The sequence below is a fragment of the Schistosoma haematobium genome, chromosome 3 (genome assembly GCF_000699445.3).
Source record: "Schistosoma haematobium chromosome 3, whole genome shotgun sequence".
Lineage (NCBI taxonomy): Eukaryota > Metazoa > Platyhelminthes > Trematoda > Strigeidida > Schistosomatidae > Schistosoma > Schistosoma haematobium.
This window is the reverse complement of record NC_067198.1, coordinates 5,327,326-5,351,637: the sequence shown is the minus strand read 5'-3', so window position 1 is coordinate 5,351,637 and position 24,312 is coordinate 5,327,326. Positions and strand designations below refer to the sequence as shown.

Sequence of the window (24,312 nt, the reverse complement as noted above, 5' to 3'; positions counted from 1 at the left end):
ATTGTTTGCGGATGATGTAAAAACCTGGAGAACAATAAAAAGTGAGGCTGATCATCTGAATCTTCAAGCTGGCTTGGACGATTTAGTTAGATGGGCTCGAGAGCTGGGCTTAGAAATCAATGCTAGGAAGAGTGTGCTAATACACATTGGTCACGGCAATAGTTACCGTTATACCATTGAGGGTAAACCTCTTCCATGTGCTCAAGAACATAAAGACTTAGGAGCAGTAATAAGTCATGATTTAAAAACAACTACGCACTGCAAAGCAGCCGCTGTCAAAGGTTTTCGTGCGTTATGGTCACTTCGCCGAGCATTCAAATCTTTTGACGAGGAAACGTTTCGAATTTTATATCCCATATATGTAAGACCACATTTGGAGTACTGTATCCAAGCAGCTAGCCTGTGTCTGGTAAAGGATACTAACTCCCTTGAGCGTGTTCAGCGTGTGGGAACAAAATTAATGAAGAGTCTTTCTAAGCTCCCTAACGATGAGCGTTTAAAACGCCTAAACCTTTCCCCCTTGTCGTATCGTAGGAGACGAGGTAACCTTATACTGGCATTTCATATCGTTAATTATGATTTGGGTGTCAATATGTCTTATCTTTTTGCTCCATCCAGCACTAATAATCTCCGAGGTCATAGCAAGAAGGTTCACAAACCACGATCTAATAAACTTAAAGTGGGGTCCCGTTCTTCTCATCGAGTAGTCAATGGTTGGAACGCCTTACCCGAGCAAGTGATATCAGCCTCATCAGTGAATATTTTCAAGGAGAAGCTGGACCTTCACTGGAAAGCAATGTGTCAGGATTAATACAGGTTCACCAACCTACTATTCTTATTACTGAAGACTGAAGACTGACTGAACACCATGAGGGGAATGGAAAGAGATCAGTCAACCTAAATTAACCCACTGGAATGATACTGGGTGGTGAACAAAACCCCCAAGAGTCCTTTAAGTGGAAGTCTGACAGATTAGCGTATTAAATAACCCATTTATCTTCTCTGTCTCCTGATTGGTCATTTTGGGTATGATCTCAAGGTAGTTCGTACAGCTTTACCGCGTAATTTCTTATCCCAACCAACATTAACTCGTAATCCTATTTTGAGCCGGGTAGGTGACTAAGGTTTCGCGGCCATTTTTGGGATTGCTCGACGTCGTCTCCATACTTGAGGCCTACGTAGGCTTGGTACCAGTTAAGTATCTAGAAAAGTGTGAGCCATCCCAGACAACCCAAAAAGAGGAAATAAAGGCGAAGAAAGGGGAAATAAAGGGGTAAATGCTTTGGTAGCGAAAGGGGAAATAAACGGGAAAACGCGCCAGAATGTCGCCTTTTTCGCCTGTCCGGGAGAAATAATGCGGATTTTCCCTTTTTTCGCCGTTTTGTCGACAAATTACCGACTTATCGCCTAAATATCCGCTGAATTGTCGCATTTTTACCTAAATATCCGCTGGATTGCCTACTTTCCGCCTAAATATCCGCTGAATTGTCGAATTTTTGCCTAAATTTCCGCGGACTTTTCGCCTAAATACAGCATAACCCCCTATTTTCGATCCATTGACAAAACCCCAAAGGTCTCCTATGTTCGCCTTTATTTTCAACAACAGATCCAAATAAAACCGCAGTACACTAGAAAACCGGTATATTTAAAAAATTTATTTAAAAGGAAAAGCGTATTGTTGTACAACAGTAGAGCAGAAGCTTCAGCATCGATTGTTTTGCATTTCAATTGCAATTGCTAATTCATTGTTATTTGAAATTATCTGCAAAAGAAAGAACAGGTAATGTATTATAAGGAATATGCATTTAACCATAAGTTAACTGACACTCAAACACACATCCTCAACACTTCAACAGTTTCCCATGTAAGCGAAAGAGTAAGCTGTTTGAAAAAATAATGTTTGTTGAAATCTAGGTAGAACATCAAAACAATTGCACGGACTATTCCCTTCAGCCACGTTCGTTCGGCTATTGAGAATTGAGGTAGTCGTCCTGTGAATTCTGAATTAAAAAAAAGAAAAAAAAGTCACAACCATATCTCAATGACATGCTTTGGCACAGCCAAATACTTAAAGCTGAACTTACGGTTATGTTCGTTAATATTGTTGACTGTAACTATAGAGCCGTAGGGAGGTTATCACTTTAAATTAGTACATACCTGATCTTGTTTCCTTCTATTGCGCTTTATCATTTTGTCTCGGATGTCGTGAAAGTAACCTTGTGTCGCGATGTCGTACAGCTTACCAAGGTCTTTTTCGTTGACAGCGGATGACAGAAAGCGATTTGTTAAGGCACCTGAAGTTTAAATAATAAATATGAGTTACTTCGTATGCAGCCGTAAAACTTGCATTTCTGAAGTGCTCGTTTTGAAGAGGTGCCAAGTAACGTGAATTTACTGGCAACCTCAGGTGTCAACAGATGCGACAGAACAAACCACGTCGACGTTTTTGGATCGTCACTTGATAACCTAGTGACCATTACCATCTGTAGTAGGAACAAATGATTAAATTAATGTTGATGACTTAAAAATCTGTCCCTGGTTTCTTGATGCTGCAAACCAGTGTCCAGCATCTGCAGTTCCTCTTCAGATGACAAAGGGAACTGCTGGCTGGAGAGTCCGCAATCGAATTGATGCGGTTGTTCGCGTTCGTTAGACTTAGATAGTAACTGCTTAACACTATTATTCAAGTCAGTAATGGCCGAGGATATGTTCCGCAAAATCTTGTACAACCTCTCAAAGCTGAAAAAGTTCACAAGATGATGCAGGTGACTTACCGATCGGCTATAGCACCACCGACATGCTTAGATTCCGATGTGGACGGTGATATCTCTAATTGTGTCGAACTAATTCGTGAATATCTAAATAGTAATAAGACCTACTTGGCGATTGGCGAGATGAATTTGTCGAACACCCGGAATTTGCGATATTAAACGTGGCTATTCTCAGCCTGCATCTCAGCCACATCCATGTCGACTGAATTGTAAAGAAAATCTTCTTTACGCTTTATTACACCTCTAGGAAATGTAAGTAAGATTATTGTACAGACCTCTTTGGCTTCTCAGTGTTCTGTGGCAAAGTGTTTTCATCCGTTGAGGTGTTTTTACGTTGAGATTCCAGTATCTGTAGGGCAACTAACAGATCTTTGGCAGACTGCAGAGAATCTATAGTGAATTATACTTTCTGTGTATGTAACCTACCTAATTCGTGAACATAATAACTTTACATTTCATAAGTGACCAATTTTCATTCGGTTGGTCGCACTTCTGCAGGTGTATATCGACCAGCTCGTTCGAAAGAAGGCAAAGGTCATTGCCTACTATCCACTCCTTGGATGCTATCATCAGTTGTTTTTTGCTGAGGACGTCAACAATGACGTACTTCTTGTTAGTTGGCTGAAAATAACATAAGACGTAATTAAATTATTTGTCGTCATTAATTAAACACTAGTGAAACAAAATGCATTTACAGTAAAGTATGCAGCAATGGGATTAGAACTAGATAATTCCTACAATTTATGGCCATACATTTACAATCTATGTCCTTAACCGATACCCATGTGTGTTCATGGCTAACTATGGAGCACATAAAGATTCCTATCTCACTAGATGGGAAAGGATCTTCCAAGTAATTGCGTGGGTCAGTAAAAGACCTAAATCTCAGTAGTCCATCCTTCTTTATATCAGTGACTAAACCAGGCTGCCCGTTTACTACTACTACTACTACTACTACTACTACTACTACATTATCAGGCTTAAATGAAGTTATTTTACTATTGTTAAACATAATTACTTGTTTATTGGAGACATCATCAGCGCCTATTGGGGTAGTATTTGTTGAACAGCTAAGTTGAAGCCTATCGTAGAAGGACATTTTTTCAGCATAACGCTGAGCTGCCTGCTTAGCTACAGCAAGCCCATTGTGCACAGAATTCTTGATTTGTCTGATATAAGATTGGAATGGAAAGGCTGAAAAACTATCTAAAGGTCCATGTGCACGAACGTCGTCAGGGAGGTGCTGTAACGAATGCGCATTGTAAACTAAGTTTTCAGACCCATAACACCATTCGTATTCCTCCAGGAAGTTTAGTAAACCTATCCTGGCGGTTTCTACAACAGTATTATGTAATTTGGGATGTGCAAGCAGATAAATGGATAACGCTAAACGCCGGAAATTAAGATAAAAAGGTTGTGGCAATGTTTTTTCAAGAATCAACGGGCTTAAATACAGAAGAAACAACCTACATTCAGAAGCTTTCCATGCCGATACGAAGTCTAGTGTACGGCATTTACGCGGAAAGTCGGAAGGAGTACTTGCCACGCAACCTGATATTAAATTATTAATGTCCCTAATTGCACATGAGTTCAAGTTCAGCAGTTTCCTGTGTGCTCAATCTATCCATAAATTAGCCAGCTTTTATGTGACACCTAGGTACACCATGTGCATAGGATCTAGAGGAATAGTTATAATCATATTAATAGAAAGCGTTTCCATTATAGAATGTCCTTGATTGTGAATAGATTGAGTCTGACGACGGAAGGTGTCGTCTGTTCTTAAAGTATATAACCCATTTGGAAAGGTCGTCTTACTCTCCAGCCGTCTCCCAAGAACAGTACACCTATCGAAACCTGCCTTACCGTTATGATTCACCGTGTACCTAACAGAAGAACGAGCAGGTGCGTCACATATAACAGCCGCCAACCGGATAGCTATGCACTTATTAAACTTGACACTGAAAAGACCCACGCCAATCATTTCTTTCATTTCAGAAATTATGTTTACTACCATCTAGGATTGAAAACAGTCGAAAAAGGCGACATTCTGGCGCGTTTTCCCCTTTCTCTTCTAAAGCATTTACCCCTTCATTTCCTCTTTGTTCACCTTTATTTCTTCTTTGTTGGTTGCTTGGGATATCAACCCTCTTTTAGCAACAACGTTCTCTATTTGGCAGGAGTTGATTAGATTGGAGCAAGTGAACAGACCAAAATATCAGTCCATAAAGTTACTAAATATCCATTTGTAGTGGAGGCCTTCATTGTAGTTCCTAGGGAAAATGGGATCTCTAGCATTGGATGTTAAGTAATGTGCGGCAAATGGATTCACCCAATATTTCTGTTTTATTTCGCATGTCATGGATTTGTATTATGTCATTCTTTTTATTTGTTCCTCTCTAAAACACGTTTTAGTTTCCCACAACATGATTTCTTTAGTTTGACTTATTACACTTGTGATAAAGACTTCATTATTTACCAATCACTTCTTCAAATTACCTCGTTTTGTATTACTATGTATTTTTATGCTTTTACTGTCCCATTGACTAATCTATCAATTTTGTCTTAAGATTTTGGTGTTGACCACAGAAGATTCTAGTCTAATCTCGACAAATTCAACTTAACTCTATCCTTTCAAGGATCCATTCGTGAGTAAAATCCAAACGCGTAAAGAAGATGGTTGAGGTTAACGATGGTCGCCATTTTAAAAATCCTTACCAGGATTATATGCCTGGAGACCAGCTTAAAGTACTTTCAGTATTTACTTGTGCACCACGTTCCAGGTGGGAGATACAAACATCCCAAACAAAATTGTCGAACTGTTAAATGTTCTGAATTCGAATTTCGAGAAGTTATCGTCGTCTGACGTATCAATGTACACGGGCTTGTCAGGTGAGTGTTATGTGTTTTATCATCCTCAGTCAGTGAATCAGTCATATGCAACGTCAAACCTGACATATTTATGAATCGGTTCAAGCTGAAACATACCATCAGAACAGCGAAACGAGACTGTCAGGGCATGTCTCAGAAAGGTAGATATAGTAACAGTATTAGTGGTAATGGGAGAGATTATGTGTGGAAAGTACAATTCGAGAAAATATGAATTTGTAGAATGAAAATATGTAAAACAGTTTAGAGATTTCATATCTAAAGAAATACACCTGTGACATTGCGAACGATTTTGAGCCACGTCACCCAAAGTCTCTAACAATCGGTCAAGACAATCACGCGGACTTAACCAGACAGTCTGAACCTAGTAACATGGCCCATTGCAGTGTCTTAATGTATTTGAACTAAGCCATGGTTTCAGATTGAATTAAATGACTAACCAGAAATGTGAAGACTTTTATGTGTGTATAATGAATTTTATGTTTTCCTTTGTTTACGCATACAGGTATTGTATTTTTGTAAGACAGTAGGTGTGGCCCACCATGTCACATCAGTATATACGTGCTTCCACCACATCTATTCCAACTTATTAATCATTGAAAGTCAAGTGACTGACTGGCTAATTCTATCAAGTGTTGATTCATATACCACATATCTAGTCATGTCATTTGAATAAATGTATCAGGATATGCCCTTCAATTTGAAGTAACAAGTCATAATCAGATTCTCGGAGAAATCCACCTATTTATATTCTGTACTTCTACTGATGAGCTACACTAAGTGTGAAAGAAATATAATATATGAACCACTGAGTCGACCAGTGAAATCCGTCACTGATCGTTGTTAGTGTAGTTGAACTAACGATGTTCATTTGTAAAACCTTTCATTGAATGTTGTTAGTATTGTGTTCCAGATTGGTCGTCTCCCATTGTTTTGATATCGTTAGCAATTTATTTGGGACCATTCAAACCCACAAACAGACGTTGTCTATACATTGAGGTGTAAGAAATGTAGTTGTGTACTTTAGAATTTGTGAATAGTATGCAAACCACTCGATCAACTTGTGTTTCTTTCTATTTGTTTGTAGGTGTTGGACTATTCTACAATTTCCTATCACAATGCAAATGTGAATTATTAGACAGAAAGATACGTGAAAATGGTGTTGTATGTACTGAGAAGTTGTTAAATCGATGTCTACGTCATATGGACTTGAAGAAGTTATCTAAAAATATCAGTGTTTACACTAGCCCGATCGGTCCACTGTGTTTAGGTGCTTTATCATCAGTCAAGCATGGAAGTGAGAATACAGAGGCAAAGAAGTTCGTAGAAGACATTTTGTCGGCGAGTAAATATGGCTTGGATGTGGACTGTGGGATGCCTGATGAAGCGTTATATGGACGTACTGGCTATCTAAATTGTTTGATAACACTTCGAGAAAATAATTTCGACATCCCTGTTTCTGTTGTCTCGTCGGTATGTGTTTGTGTATTTGTTACTGCTTTTGAAGTGTTTATTAATGAATTGTTTGTGCTTGATTGTGCAGAGGTGAATTACTAGAGAAGTGAATGGAAAGGTTTATTGCTTCAGTGTTGTTCTAGATAATTTGTCGGTTTATGAAACTGGTTCAGTTGAATAATCCTTACAATGATGTGTTTGTGACCACAACACCACAGGCGAGTTATTGCAATGCATGGTATAAATTCGATTCTCATGACCAATACTAATCGTTAAAGTACAATCATCCGTTTTACGACCCATGAAAATATTCAAGTGACTCATACTGTAACGTTTTACCCTTCTACGGTGTGGGCAACCGGGAAGTGATAACCGCCCTCATACCTCTAACAACACTCAAGGCCACTGTATTCATAATCAACCTCTCTCTTCAATTCCTATTATTCCTCCTACATCGACTTTCACCTCTAAACTTCCTTTTTCGGCTTCCTCCTCAAATGTCACCATAGCCAACGATTCTAGTGCCCAAAACACTGTCCCAGGTCTACTGAAACCTCGCTCCAAACTACACGTTGGAGCCTTCAACGTACGCACCCTATGTCAAATCGGTCAACAGGCTTCCTTGGCTAGAACCCTGAAATCTCGTACCATTGATCTATGTTGTGTCTCCGAAACACGCATACAGGATCCTAGTGTGGTCATCATCCACTCGACTCACCTCGGCAAAACGGAGCCAACGAGATACACCCTCCGTGTATCTGGTGACCCGACGGCCAGTTCTCGTGGACTGACTGGTGTGTGTATAGCACTAAGCATGAGGGCGGAACAAGCACTGTTAGAGTGGATCCCCGTTAACAGTCGTTTATGTGCTGTTCGGCTAAACGGCTCTGTAAGAACCCGGAAGGATAGGGACACACGTCGTTGCCTTTTTATCGTTTCTGCCTACGCTCCCACCGACTGCAGCTCAGATAATGTGGAAGATGAATTTTACAGAAAGCTATCTGAACTTCTTCAGAAAGCTAAACATTCAGACATAGTACTCTTAGCAGGTGACTTTAATGCTCAGGTAGGTAGCTTAAACCAAGCAGAAAGACATTTAGGTGGGCATTTTAGTATTCCGGCTCAGCGAACAGATAATGGTGATCGTCTGCTGCAAATGTGCTCAGACAATCGTTTATTTTTAGCAAGCACTAATTTTAAGCATAAGGAGAGACATCGTCTAACATGGCGACCCCTACACCAAACCAACGATGGACTCAAATAGACCATATTGCCATCAGTCATCGTTGAAGAGGGTCGGTAGAAGACTGTCGTTCATTCTGGAGTACCTGCTTGGACTCCAACCATGCCCTAACACGGTCACGCATCTGCTTGAGACTCAGTAGACGCAAAAAGGCCTCAGTAAAAAGACTCATTAGAACTGAATTGAGTAGCGAGAAAACCAAAAGTAGGTTCCAGGAACAACTGAGGTCACACTTAGGTAGTTCTGAAAATGAGGCTGACCCAGATGTTGCTTGAAAAGATATACAAGCAGCTGTGGAAACAGTAGTGACATCTATCAGTGATTTAAACCACAAGGTTACAAAGAACCAATGGATTTCTTCAAGGTCTATTGCACTGATGGATTCTCGTAAACTCATCCCATCAGCCTCTGCACACGATGAAGAGCGACAACAAATCAGATCTAGGTTAAGCACGACCGTGAGCAGTGGTGGGCAGCGAAAGCAAAAGAGATGGAAAAGGCGGCGGTTATAGGAAACACAAGACAGCTCTACAGACTAATAAAAGAAACTGGAACTACGAAGTCAAGTGTAAGTCAGACTATTTCGGAAAAGACGACATTCTCATCTGCTCTCAGTCCAGACGTTTAGAACGATGGGCGGAGCATTTCAGAGAACATTTCGGCTGGCCTTCAGCTACTCTACAACTACCCTCCATTCCTAGACAGTGTGAATGAAACATTGAAGTAGGTCCCCCAACTCTAGCAGAAGTTCAAAAGACTATAGTTAATCTGAAACGAGGAAGGGCAGCTGGTCCAGATGGATTGGCTCTAGAGGTCTTTAAGGATGGTGGTCCAATTTTATCGATTAGGTTGACTAATACTTTAGCTAAGATCTGGGAGTTAGACGCTATCCCATCTGACTGGGATTAGTTTAACTAATATAGTATCTAAAATACTAGCCTCGATAATTATCGGACGCCTAACAAAGACTCGTGAACTGCAAATACGAGAGAATCAAGCTGGCTTCAGACCTGGTCGTGGCTGCATCAACCACATATTCACCATTCGTTAGGTTCTAGAACACAGGCATACTTATCGGCGTCCGACAATGGTGGTCTTTCTCGACTTAAAAGCAGCATTTGACTCTGTAGACCACGAGATTCTGTGGCAGTGTCTGTCATTGAAAGGTCTACCTCAGAAGTACATAAACCTTGTGAAGGCTCTTTACTCGAACACTACTAGTCGAGTCAGAGCTTATGGCGAACTGTCATCTGCTTTCGCAACCTCAAGTCGTGTCCAACAAGGCTGTCCACTTTCTCCGTTTTTGTTTAACTTCATCATAGACCTATTGATGCAAATAACATTCTCGTCTACTGAATTCTCGGGTATTGATCTCCTCCCATGAGGTCCACTTATCAACTTAGAATACGCAGATGACATAGTCCTGTTTGGTGAAGACGCTGATAAAATGTAGTCTTCTGGTAGCACTAAGCAACAATGCCAGAATGTTTGGAATGCGCTTCACGACTGGTATGCGTCAACATCTGAACTAAGGATGGGGAGTGAAGTAGTAGAACGCGTCGACAACTTCACTTACCTTGGAAGTTTGATCAGCCCTAATGTGTTGGTGTCCGACGAAATCTCAGTACGGATTCGAAAAGCTCGTTTGGCTTTTGCCAACTTTTATCACCTATGGCGAAGGCGAGATATCCGTCTATCAATAAAAGGACGAGTATACTGCGCGGCAGTCCGTTCTGTTTTACTTTACGGCAGCGAAACATGGTCATTAGGAGTAGAAGACACTCGTAAACTACTAGTATTTGACCACAGATGCCTCAGAAATATTGCTGGCGTCTGCTGGGATTTGAATCGACAACTGCATCTCTGTGCTAATGTGGTGTGGCAACTCGAACTGATGTACGTACGTACGAAGTTTTACGTTGTTACTGACTGACTGATGAATCCCGTGTTCATCTTGTTGTGTTAATGAGGTATGGCAACTTGGACCGATGCATATATGTGCCTGGTCCTACGTTGTAGCTGACTGACTGACTGTTTTACTCATCTCTTCAAGAATTATCTCTTGTGATTGTTTGTGCATAAAGTTGCGGCATTTCACTATCTGATTTATGAATTTATGTGTTTTTCCGTGATATGAAAGTAGTAACATTAATGATAACAGTTTTACTTTAGATAACAGATGCTATATTGAAGTCTGGTCAGAAAACAGCTGGTGCTTACAAATCGAATGGTTTTTATAATCGATTGATGTACCAGTCATCGAAACGAGATTTGTGGATGCCACCGTTGATGTTCGAATGGCATGATAAATGTTATCTTGGTGGAGCACATGGTTTTGCTGGTATCTTGACTACTCTACTGAAGGTAAGTTATTTAAACATGATGATATTTTTTTGGTTGGTTTGTAACACAAATCATTGAATAACTCAGCTGCTTATGGGAAGATTGTTAATGAACGTAAAATAAGCCCCAAAAGTGAATTGGCTACTAGTAACCCACAGAATCTGATTTTGTGGAAAACATGACGTTTGGTTAACTTATTTTTTTGGGATTAATGTATTAAAAATTTAACCACTCCGTTATTATCATCTTAATCCCAAGCTACTATGTTTAGTAACGTGTTTGCAACTGATTCCCGTTCATATTTCATTTTATCAACTTTCGAATTTCGATACCAATTGCTCTATCTATTTTGCTTCTGTTCCTAAAAAAAGAAAATTGTTCCCTTATTCCCAACTATAAATCGTTTCAATAATGCTAACACTTCTCTATCTTATTGTAAATCATATATGTGTGATTTACCGAGCATCAAGATGAATTTTTTATTCTAAAAATAATCACCTCTTTCATAAATCAGGTGGATTGATTCTTAAACTTTTATAATTCTTGAATATTGAGTCATTCTGGGGCTCTCATTACTTCGAGTTCATTCGTCCATCTTTATTCATTTTTCTTTCTTTAGTACTTTCACTACCGATGGTTTGATTTATCACAAGTGAGACTTTAATCGATATTTAGCGAAGCTTCGCTAATTAGAATCCTGGTTATAAATTCTGTACTCCGCGCATTCTATTTCGTTTATAAGCCGGCGTCTTAAGCTTTGATTAATAATACTCTTTGTCTGATAGGAGTTGAAGTCAAAGCAGTCTTAACTCCTACTAATCTGCTGATACATACCTTTTCTATCATCAATCTTGAGTCTGAATGAGAGAAGACGACAGGCAAGCTTAAGACGTTAGCTTATAGCAGAATGGAGGATCAAACAATAATTGCGATGAGACTTTGAACATGCGAAATGCATTTTTATGAATGTGTGTTCATCTGTCGTTTAATTTTAAGATTGAAGTCGATCATTATCTGTTGAAATACATCCATACTATTCTGAATCGTTGATAATGTCTTTTCATTACAAGGTTTAAATGTGTTTGGATTTGGTTCGGTAGGTTCGTTTTATCCTATTCAGGAGTCATCAGTCGGATGTACTTGCATCTCAGACTTCAGCTGATAAGTTCCAAATAGGATAGAATGCGAATGCTGAATTCCACTGCTAGCTAAAATTCAAATAGAAATACAGTTTGAAGAACGAAAATTTATCAATAGTTACGGACTTAATATTTGTAGGAATACAAAGAATAAATGCAACTGCATCACTGACATCGGTTTTTCCCTTTTTGACTTTACATCTGGAACCATAGTTTACAATTTATATGGGTTGTTAGAAAAAAACTATACACCTTTCTACATAGCTCAAACCAATAGTGTCAGTACAACTCACCACATACTAGTCAATGAAGTCATCTTTTAGCCTCACTTATTTGAGTGTTAGTGATACTACTGTTGGGATATTCAGGAAAATATCCCAGAAATTATCCTATTAAGTCTAATGCTATTCTTGGACTTGGACATGGTATTATTTACTTATTGGTCAGTGCTTATTTCACGTGTCATTTTCCTACTGGTCAATATTGTACAATGTTATTTTCTATTTTATGGCACGATGTGGTCTGCTTGATTAGTATATAAACAGAGTGTGTTTGAAATATAATGATTCATATATCCGAGGCTGAAACTTGTGTTCTGGACTCAACTGGCTGGGTTAGACAGGGTAGGCGGGACCAATCAGAACCCTAGGCTGTTCTACGTGTTTGCGCGTCTTTGGTCCGATCAATAATTCGCTACCCCTTAATCCGCAGCATTTTCACGTCATAACAACTACTAAGCTGAAAGAATAGTTGATGAACTGCTAATTTGAACTTACAACCTACTGGTTGAAAGTTGATCACCTTGATTACTAAGCGAGCACTCGATGATGTAGTGATATAAATTAAGTCAGCTTGAAGGGCTGTATATTTTTTCTAGTTTGCACGGTGTTTACATCAGTGTGTATTTCTATCTATCAGGCTCGTTACACTCTTCATTAAGGAAATGGGAAATTTTCCACCGTTAAGCAATACTAGTTATATGTTTTACTCACGTGTTATCTACTTATTTAACAGGTGATCTGGTCGTTTAGCGTAAAGGGGAGTAAAACAATTAGAAACGTAATATATTGTGAGTTGGTTGTATAACTTATTAACTGAAGCAACAGTAGAACTTGTTCTGAAATATCCTTCAAATAGTAAAAGACTTCAGTCATCTAATTGTTTAGTCTAGTTGGTTCTTATTCACTATTTGTATACAAATAGTCACAAGGATATAACTTTCAGTGTTTTTTGATCTACATTTCTACTGTGTCGTCTATTGTGTTTATATCAAACTGTTTAGTGATTTTGTAGATTTCAGTTTAGGCAACCAGCTAACGTTACAAGCCTTCATTTAGAGTATGACTCAAGGCCAAATACATGTATCTGTATCTGATCAACGAGTTGACCATTGTTAAAACCTACCACGTTTACAAAGAGAATAGGGTAAAAAGAACCCTTGTTTAAATTTTTTTCGAGTTAATATGGGAAATGATGACCCATCTCGTTATGAATTGATACTTTGATCATTGTAATAAATTAGTCGTGTTTAGTCATTTTCCATCATGTTTTGCTTCAAAGGTATATCGTTTGTTTCCTGGTAGCATATCATCACATTCCTTAAACCAGTTAATTCTACCTACTGTTGATTGGATGAGTCAACTTCAGATAATCAGCGGAAATTGGCCTTCTAGTTTAGGGGATAGCTTAAATCGTGATGTATTAGTTCATTGGTGTCATGGTGCAACGGGTGTTATTCCACTTATGCTCTCAGCTCATAAGGTAGGTTAGCAATCTTATTTTAGTAAATGATTTAATTATTTTGCAGTTCACTTCACAGGACAGCTATTTAAGACCAAGAAGCATTAGTTAGCTGTTTCGTCCCAGTATGGAACCCCTCAGTTGTACACATCGACGGCTTCACTGAAAATCAGATTCAGAATAAATGCTATACATGATTAGAATGCATTTAAAACTGTTATACTTCTGCGTATTATACTTTAATATAGACCTATACACAGCCAAATACCTATGGGAATATATTCACCGACGTTATCCTACTACTTCACGAATTAGATCCTTAGTTCAAGTGAATGATTGGATGTCTGAAAAAAAACTAATTATTTCAGTCGGCTTGCAGTATGTGTCCTGTGCCTTTTATATAAAGTAAATCTGGTACCCCAATTGCACTAAGGAAGTTTATTTAGCTTTATACTCCAGCTAACTTTAAAACGTATAAAACTATTGCAAATGCAACTTCCTTAATTCCTATAAGTCCGGGTCTTTTAATTCCATTGAGGATTTTGCTCATTGACTCATCCTGTTTGGAGCTTATTCAAGTATTCTAGGTAAAATTTAGATCGGTATCATGAAATTAAGTAAGTGGGTTATATCATAAACCATCTCTTAGTAGTACATGTTGCGTGGCCGCCTGTATGGATAGGTTTGCTTGAATCAAATTTTGTTTGACTTAACAGATTAATGGGTTTCCACAGGAGACTTATAATATAATGAAAAAAAAAACAGATGCTCAGGTTATGTTGAAGCTTGTGTGTATTTGTATTAGTCTAGTCCGAGTATTGATTAATCCGCCTATACTGTCTATCTAGTACCAATGAAAGTTCTGAGAATCAAACTTTACTTAATATTTACCCAAAGTACTCTATACAAAAGGAGATATACATTAGTTTGCATAAAATCTGTACCTCCATATTTATAGCGCTTGACACTCGAGATAGGAAATTTAGGTAACCATTTCATTCACATAATTCAGTTACTGTAACCTATAATGGTGCACATGGGTTCCAGTATCCAATCGTTGGTCACCGGCTACCATAGAACTGCATCTCCTCACGATGCTCCACTGCCATGTGGGTTCAGACCTTTAGGTCAAAGGCTCGGGGTGCGGCCCCCTAAAAAAACCAACTGCTTCGGTTTGGGCACCCGGGCAGTATCACAGCCCACACACAAATATGATAAAATGTCTATATTTATGGAAAATACTTGTCTTGCTTCGATTAACAGTCAAACGATTTACATTATTATTATTATTATTATTATTATTATTATTATTATTATTATTATTATTATTATTATTATTTTGTACGTCATTTATTCACTCTCTTTTATTCCCACTCTGTATATCCTTATTTTCCGAATTATACAGCAGCTCGCCTATAGTGGGAACTCGGTTCTATCTAAACGTTCTCTAGTTGCTGCCTGGTTGAAAATTGTATGCTACCACCAAATACGAATACTGAAGCAGTTTTTCTGAATCCACGTGCATTATTCAAACTGGCCGCCTTCAACGTTCGCACACTTATGCAGATCGGACAACAGATAGGGCTGGCTATGTCTTTGGAAAGTCTTAATATCGACGTCTCTTGTCTATCCGAGACCCGTATTAAAGACTCCAGTGAAGTACTACAAATTCGCTCTACATCTGTCACTTCAAAAAGCTTGTTTTACGTGCGCTTATCCGGGGACCCTGTGGCATCTTCGTCTGATCTTGCTGGCGTTGGTGTCGCACTAAGCGCTAGAGCTGAGACAATACTAATCGATTAATTCCCCATTAACAGTCGCTTATGTGCTGTTAGATTAGGAAGTTCCATCAAAGTGAGAAGAAATCGGCGTGAGAAACGATGTCTTTTCGTCATCTCCGCCTATGCCCCGACAGATTGCAGCCCGGATGCAATCAAGGATGAATTTTACCACCAGTTAACTGTTCTTCTCCAGAAATACAAATATTGTAGTACTAGCCGAAGACTTGAATGCTCAGGTCGGGCGTCTAGGCACAGAAGAGAGTCATTTAGGTGGCCGATGAGGACTTGTCGGTCGCAGGTCAGATAACGGGGACCGTCTACTGCAACTGTGCACAGACCACAACCTGTTTCTGGCTAGCACTAACTACCGACACAGTCATCGCCGACGTTCCACCTGGCGTCCTCCCTCTGCATCTCAGGCCTGGACTCAGACTGATCACATCGCAACCAGCTACCGCTGACGTGGTTGTGTACAAGACTGCCGCTTTTTTTGGAGTACCTATCTGGACTCTGACCATGCCTTGGTCTGCGCCAATCTCACCTTACTTTTCAGTGGTCAACGAAGTGACCGCCACCAAAGGATTGATGCTAGCAAGCTGGTTGCAACTTCTGTTGCAAGTAAGTATCGAACCGAGCTAGCTTCTAGGCTAGCTACCATTCCACCGAAAAGTATAGATGAGCATTGGTTGGCGAGTAAAATCAGTTGTGGGTTCGCGAAACGTCTCGCTTATAAGCACTGGGTTTCTTCAGGCTCCTTACAACTCATTGAAGCCCGTCGGTCTACTGCGGGTGACCATGACGACCATTGAAAACCTGGAAGTACTGGACGGTTGTTTCTTTCTATTGTGGGACTACTCAGCAGTGCTCATCCATGGTCCCGCTCGCGGGATTCGAAACCAGGGCCTTCAGTCTCGCTCGCGAACGCTTAACTTATTGGACCACTGAGCCGAAATTCATTGGTGTTAATACCTAACCTCAACCAATTCACGAAGTTGCGCGACCATCTTCCATTGTACTGAGGCAGACACGTGTTTCCACTCGACACGGATTAGCTCCACTGATCTCGCGAGCGGGATTGTGGATGCGTACTGCTGAGGAGTCCCATAATAGGACGAAATAACCGTCCAGTGCTTCCAGGTTTTCAATGGTGTTCTAACACCAATCGGTTCATGATCCCAATAAAAAAGTGCACATTGAGTTGGTCAGATGCGATAATTTATCTTTAAGATTATTGGTGAACAATGATCGGCTGGAGAATACTATTCGCAATGTTGCTGCGGGGAATGTTATTTTTAAAGAATTGGAAATTCTCATTAGGATGTGTGTGGCTCTGTCGCCCTTGAATTCGATGTCGATGTATAAAATTTTCTTCTCTACTATAGTTATCTGTGTTTTCGGCTTTATGTTCTTATCAATGAAAATCGAAGGACATCCGTTTTTCATAAGTATCTCCTTCAGGTGGCCGAATTCATCCTCTATGACGTCGTGACTACAAATTCGTCGTATTCTTGTTGCGAGTGTTCACCTGCTCATGTGGAGCTAGGTATATAGGTCGTTCAATGCGTACTTTATCCAAAAGAATTCAAGAACATTGTCCGGCATGGCTAAAAAGAGGAGGAAGCGGCCTAATAAGAAGCTCAGTAATTGAACACCCTGTAAACACAGGTCACTCAATCAAGACAGACTCTGCGTTCAAAGTCATCTACAAGGTATGTAGAAGTCTTCCAAAGACAATTAGACTTCATCTTCTTTACATTGCCGAAGCATTAGCCATACATCTGGAAAAACCAGAATTGTGTGTGCAAAAACGACTGGTACAACTTCTTCTACCATGGTCCTGATGTTTTATCTTTAATTTCTCTCTTTCTTCACACTCTTCTTCTTTTACAGCCATCTGCTTCATCCTCCATCTTCCCCTTAAATTTTCTGCTCAAAACTGGTTCATTTTGTTTCCACGATCATCCTCATTGTATTTAATCTCAATTTCAACATTTATCTTATCATGTTGAGCTGAACGTTTCACTATCTATCTTTTGATGAATACTTATGCCATTAAAAATCAAACGATTATTAAACGTTCCTTGTTTTTAAAAGAATTTTCTTTCAATAACCTTGTTTATTTAACCTCACTGTCAACATGCTTAACAGAAGGTTATTATCAGTATTATTATCATCCTGTAAAATTAATACATGAAAACAAAAGACTTTATTTAAAGATGAATAAAGAAATTTTAGATCATTAAATATATAACTATCATTTTCAAAAAAAGTATGAAAATCGGATTCGCAATATGTAGTGTACATGAACTCAATGATTTCAACGAGATAACTAGTATATAAACTGAATCTAATCATCATTTGCTATCGGAATGCATATGCTGACGTTTCTTATTCGCCTCATGATTAAGTGATTATCTAAGAAGGCCATTTATCTTGAACATTCATTTATTATTACCAAATACATATGCGCCATACAAATTTCATTTGATATTTGCGAGAGCTGTGATACTGCCCGGGTGCCCAGAGTGAAACAGGTGGTTTTCTTAGGGGGCCACACCCAGAGCCTTCGACGTAAAGGTCTGATCCACAAGGCGGTGGAGCAATGTCAGGAGATGCATTCTCATGGTAGCCGGTGACCAACGACTGGTTCATACGCCATTTTCCCCCTCAGGATACTGGGGCACATGTGCACCATTGGTTTGGAATCAGCATTTCCCAACTTCCCTAAACGGACTCTCCATGTCTACCAACCCTGTTAAAGCGCCGGACATTCGCTTTTCGTCCTCTGAATTTCGTAAACAACACCCCTGGTGTGAGAATGCAATGAGTAGGACTTGTGTGGCAGAGGCTATATACGCGTGGCCATGTGATGATAGCATTTGGAGAGGGTGAGCGGACTCTCCGTACTCTCGGCCGTACCAGGGAATTTGGGGGCAATCGTGAACCATATAACCGGGTAGTATTGCGTCTTACATAAAATGCTGGATTTTTCGAAATTACTCTTAATACACAAAATAAATCATAATGCATAAAAACCTATATGTACTGTCTCGTGACAAAACGTTTTGTGGAAACGTTGTTAGACGAGAGTTTCCTGAGCAAGGCTATGAGAACAAACATTTCGTGTCCAATCTGTAATAGGATTATTATTATCAACCACCAGTGAGTCAATGAAGTGGCGAAATAGGAGTTAGAAACTAATCAAACTGCACTTAAAATATTCTCCTTTTATTTAGATAGATATGTATGATGTTTAAAGTTCATCGGTAGTTTGTTTACTGTTATTTAACCTCTGTGTTGTTACATTCTATAGATTACAGGTGAAAATAAGTATTTGAAGTGTGCATTAGATGGAGGAGAAGCTGTATGGACTCGTGGTCTACTTCACAAAGGCTGTGGTCTATGTCACGGTTCAGCTGGTAGTGGTTTCGCTCTATTAGAGATTTATCAAACAACTCAAGATCCCAAATATTTGTATAGAGCTATAAAGGTTGGTGTCAGTTCAGTGACAGTGGTAGTTCAATGCATTTAAAGTATATGTATTTTTTCTTTTGTTTTCTGAATATGTGTGTATTGCAAACTTTACAATGTGTCATTATATTTGTTCTGTATACTGTGTATAGTTTGAAGTACAACATTGTAGTGTTTCACTTGAAATCCTCATTTTTCTGTTCACTATTACGTGTTTTGAGTGGACGGTGTCTGAATCCACTTACCTTTACTCTGGTTTGTAATGATATTGTAAGTTGGTGAGGTACTGGTGTATTTTCACGTTACTCCATAATTATCATACTGTTATATTTTATAGTGTGAATGAATGTATTTTGTTAGGTTATTTGTGTATAGTTGTGGGTAGATGATTTATGTTATGATCTGTTGAGTCAGGGGTTGAAAACCATTGAACTGTTCTATGTTTATGTAGAACTGTATTACAGTCATAACAAATATGTATCATAGATGCAGTTTGTGGCTGAACTTACGTGTGGTCACTGTGTTTTTCAATCATTAGATAGACGCAAAGCTAGTTGTATTTGTACCGGATTCTATGGAAATACCGGTTCCCCAATGTGTACCGTTTAATTTGTGTCCAAATAAAGTGAGTTCCTTGCCTGGATTCCTTATTTACCGTCTTCAAGGTTCTCGTTTCCCTGTTGAACACTACCTGTCATAGGTCTCACATGTTTTCATAAGCTCGTGTTGTATTTAAATGGTCGTCACCTATCGAGGCGTTCGACATTGGAGCAATTGGTCGCCACTCAGTTATTTGTCATTAAGAACTGTTTATCGACCCATTGATTTGAACTGACTGCTTCGATGATGATGTTAAGTCAGCTGTTTAACTGGTTCCATAATCATAATAGCGGTTACCTTTGAGTGATTGTTTAGTCAACATCTCGATGATCAGGTCGATGAACATAATATTCATTTGGCATGATATTTTTCTGTCTTAACCATCTGCGAAGATTTATGTGGCTTTTAGAATAGTCAACCGGACAATTTAAATCAAAAGAAACTCATGATTGTTCAATGTTTTTACATTTGCTTTCCAGTTCGCTGAATGGTGTACCGACTGTTTTAAAAATGCTACTCGCGTTGCTGATCGTCCGTACTCACTTATGGAAGGTTTGTTTAGTGTGCTTTTCCATTTGTAACTAAGATTAATCCCTCTTGTTGCTAATATAGTTTTACACTAATATTACACGTTAGTCCTCACTTAAATGGTACCCACCAGGAGTTTGTGGAGTGTTGTGGAAGAAACTAACTTCGCATTGATGTGTCTACTTTTGAGTAGTGATATTGTGATAGGAAAGTCACATCTTTTCATCGATTAATTGACAGTGACTCGCATCCAGTTGTTAAAGTGATGATAGCCTACTGATCGGAATATGAATGGTCGATGTATTTTCGGTGTGCGGATAGGTGATATATCGGAATATCTAGAGAGTGTGAACACAGAATGAATGTATGGAAATAGACCTAGAATTGTGTTGAGTTTTGCAGTTGTTAGCAATTAGTAGTGTATTGCTCAATTGAAACTACTCACTTTTCTGATCTGTTAGGATTTTCAGTTGAAATGATTGAATAGGGAACTACTTCCAATTTCCATCTCCGTACGTAATGTTTTCTAGTGCGTAATCAAGTATCACTGTTCCATTCATGCCGTGTGAATTTGTCATAGAGAAGGGTGTTAGTGATTTGATTGGATCGAATTTTCGACTGTTAAATCAATGAATAGAATGCTAATCGACGGATGGACACGATGATGGCGAGTGTGACCGAGTGGTTTGCTAACGTGACTGTATTACCGACGGAAGCCGCCAAGTGATTATAAATCAGAGAGAAAACGACTAGTCGGATGAATATCTTCCATATGTGATAAAATAACATGGTTATGTAGAGACTATGAACACACAATAAGCACGACAAACTGTCGCAACCAATTGGAGTTAATTAACATGTAGGTCGTCGATTCCGCAATCAATTAAGGTTTGACTGTTAATCCTAGTCTTTGTGCATTGTAAGAGAAGTGTAGATGTATGATGGATTGTAAAATGTTATGTGTTAACAATGAAGTCATGTGTGAGACAGGTGTCCACCACAGGCAATGAATAATGGGGTTGTGCGACATTGTGAATTGGTTGAAGTTAATCATTCACACTGTTGGATGACTGCTGGTTTCGATTTCCGTGTTTTGAGTTGTGGATGTGCATTCGTGAGGAGTAGTCTCTAAGTAGAGTGAATAATGGATGCCATCGTCACAGTGTATTCTCCTCCTTCCCTTGTCATGAATACTATTCTATCGTAAAACAACAAACTATTCGATCTTCTCATTTCCAGTTTGTTATGTGGGAAGTTGACTATTATTTATCGGTTTGACTGAATTGTATTTATTATTTTGAAGTGATAGTTAGTTCAGTGTAACAGTTTGTTTTTGTGTTCATATTGTGTGTGTTTAGGTCTTGCTGGGACACTGTACTTCCTTGTTGGTATTTTGGATCCAGTTAATTCGAAGTTTCCTCTACTAAGTGGATTGTGAATAGAAAGAAACAATGATTTTATTTATATCTATTCAATTAACTTTGTCTGTCATTTTGTACTCACATCTATTTGTTCATCATTCACTTAGTTTATGAGAAAATGTTATTTGAGTTTCATGTCTGCCGAATAGTTCACATTTGTTTTAACGATATTATATTCAGTGTATTTTGTGTTGTATACTCTGTTTAGTCTAAACCCGTGTGTGAAAATGCCAGTTTAAGGCATACTGTGTATATTTAATGGTGTTGATTGTTTGAATATTTGATGAGCATCGTACTGTGTTTGCGTTTGTTTTCTTTAAAGTTGATAGGAGAAGTGAGTAGTCTGACAAGTAATGGATATGTAGAAGAGACGTGGATGAGTGTATACATATGGTGAAAACATTGTTAACTGTAATGATGTGTCATGTTTTTGTAATTGCACTCACAGTATATTTAGAATTGCGATTTTTGTTGGACGTTGAGAGCTAGATCATAGGAGCGAATTTTTGTTAGTGTTGAAAGATAGTTGTTCGACCAACATGGTGTGTGTATAGGTATGATGATATGAGATTTGTTTTGCCTCCGGATCAACATTTCGACAAACTAAGTCAACACTTAACAACTCATGGTTTGTAGTTTAAAAGTCATTTTAATATTTCATACATGTATTGTTTGGACGTATTTTACAATGAAACATGCCCCTCGAAAAGTCATTAAGTGCCCAGTAAACTCTTGGGAACATTTTTTCGAATCAGGATTGAATGAGCATTTCTTCGGAATATTTTAAAGGAAAGTCATGGTCAACGTAATAAATATAGTGTGGTGTGTGCTACTTATACGGACAGATATAGGTAGTATGTGGTGGTTATGGGAAGTTAATTCCTTGCTGGGAGAAGAAGAGAATGATGAGGAAAAAAAGAAAAACAGAGCACTGGTAGTAGCAACAAGAATGGAGGCACGATTGGGTTTGTAAAGGTCAACTGAAGGAAGATGTGCAAATGGTGTGTTGGATGTATTGTCTTTATATTTTACGAATTCAGTATGTAATTAAAGACAGTGCATTTAGTTCACACCTTCCCATGTCTTTGTACTTAATAATCGGTGTCGCTGTCACTACGCAGGATGAAGATTCCGTGGTCACTGGAGTTCGAGGAAGGAGATGTACGGAGTGTGTTGAGAGAGTTTGGGACTGGTGCGTAGATGGCAGGTGTGTAGAAGCCTAAGGTGAAGGTGTTGGTGCTGGAGACGTTACTGCGAGGCAACGGAATGGGTGTATGACAGCGTGGATAATGCCGGCGGGAAGACGGCATGGGAGGTAGTCACGGAGCGGTTGTTATAGACTTTGGCAGTCAAGTTTACTGGAAGAAGGCACTGAAGAAATTTACGGTGAATTTCGATCTGCTAGTGTTTCCAGCGTGTCTAATCTTATTGTTACTTCGTGAGCCATCGATTTTGAATGAGTTGTCTGGCTTGCTGGCGTCGAAGTTTATTGAGGACTACAGCATGAGTTAGCTGCAATACGAATAAACAAGTACAGAAATAATATATTTTAATCTTGTGAGGGAACAGGCCATTAGAAGAGAGACTGAAAGCCGAAACACACTGTTTGCATATTTTCCTTGAGTTGACCATCACAAACACTACTGTTCTTTCATTCCTGTTGCTAGCACCATTGCTTTCTGTTTTTCTCCTCTCTTTATTATCCCCTTTTTCCAGAAAGAGATTAGCTTCCTGTATCTGTCCGTATAAGTAGCACGTACCACAGTATTTATCATGATTGTTTGACTCTACATGATCAAAGTATGATTATATTGAATAATGACCACAAAAAATTAATAATATGTAATTATATTAGCTGTTTCATGACTGGTCATCTACTATTATGTATGCATCGCCAATTGTTTTGTTGGAATCGCTTATACTTTTAAAATGAAGAACCACTGCAGTTTCCACAACGCGATGTAAGAACATCAACACTGGCACAAGTGAAGACTTATTAACGCCCAAAACACGACAACGACTGTAGTCGAAAATACACTTGTTACATATATTGACTGTACACCCATTTTGATTATGAATAAGGGTGAAATCACATATTTTTTTAAAAAAATACCCCAAGTTATAATGAATTACATTCTGCATTTTATGCTGAACATATTTCATGTGGATTCAATAAAGGAATATCGTATGCTGAACAAACATTACACTCAGATAAATCATTGTTATGCTGAATAATATATCATACTGGAAAACGAAAACAAAATACTACATTGTGTAGTTATCACATTGAATTAAAAATACAGAAGTAATATTGTACAAAAAATTACAATGAATGAAAGAATGCAATTTCGCTTCTTAATTCCATCATATCACTTCCCCTTCTTTCTAATGGAATGCGAAGAAATGAGTTTTCTATGGAGAGGAGTCTATTTGAATGGTTTTTGTTCTTTTTCCTATTTCCAGTGAACGTGGCTGATCATGTGATCGTATTTCAGCCTCCAGTTGGTTTTTCGTCTTCATTTTAGAGAAAAAAATTTAATTAACTTTCTGATTTTTATGTACTGCTCCTTCGTTCAATGCATACACGATTCTCTCTCCCCTACGAAACAACGTTGGATCTTTATGTACACACGTCACATATAATGTGACTTTATTGACCTGAACTGTCTTAACACTACTCACATCTTCATTATAATAGAGTATTAAGATGTGTAGGTATACATGAAGGTTGAAGGATCCTTGTGTAAGATCTCGGTCTGTATGGGTAATATTATTTATGGTGATTTCTCTGCATTTCATTACAAAAAATCAATGCAATTATTCAATTCACAATACGACTAAGTACATTTTACATTCCGATTTGTCAGTAAAAGTGCATGTGATTCATGTAGGCTCGGTTTGTCTCCAAAGCATTTGAACGGGACATTGTTTCTG

The 24,312-nt window shown here is 38.7% G+C and overlaps 1 protein-coding gene across 2 annotated transcripts; it reads left to right on the top strand.

Annotated features, from left to right (window-relative positions):
- Positions 1–486: 486 nt before the first annotated feature.
- LANCL1_2 (Glutathione S-transferase lancl1) lies at positions 487–23,527 on the top strand. 2 transcript variants are annotated; one of them, XM_051212844.1, is made up of 9 exons: positions 487–1,111; positions 5,339–5,516; positions 5,552–5,660; positions 6,745–7,130; positions 10,528–10,719; positions 13,398–13,598; positions 18,672–18,848; positions 19,909–19,981; positions 21,316–23,527. In XM_051212844.1, exons 2-9 carry the CDS (start codon positions 5,445–5,447, stop codon positions 21,393–21,395), a joined length of 1,290 nt encoding a protein of 429 aa, XP_051068765.1. In that variant the 5' UTR covers positions 487–1,111; positions 5,339–5,444; the 3' UTR covers positions 21,396–23,527. The 2 variants fall into 2 exon arrangements, with proteins under 2 accessions (XP_051068765.1, XP_051068766.1); XM_051212845.1 differs by having other exon boundaries at positions 5,339–5,660; positions 21,316–21,678.
- Positions 23,528–24,312: the final 785 nt, after the last annotated feature.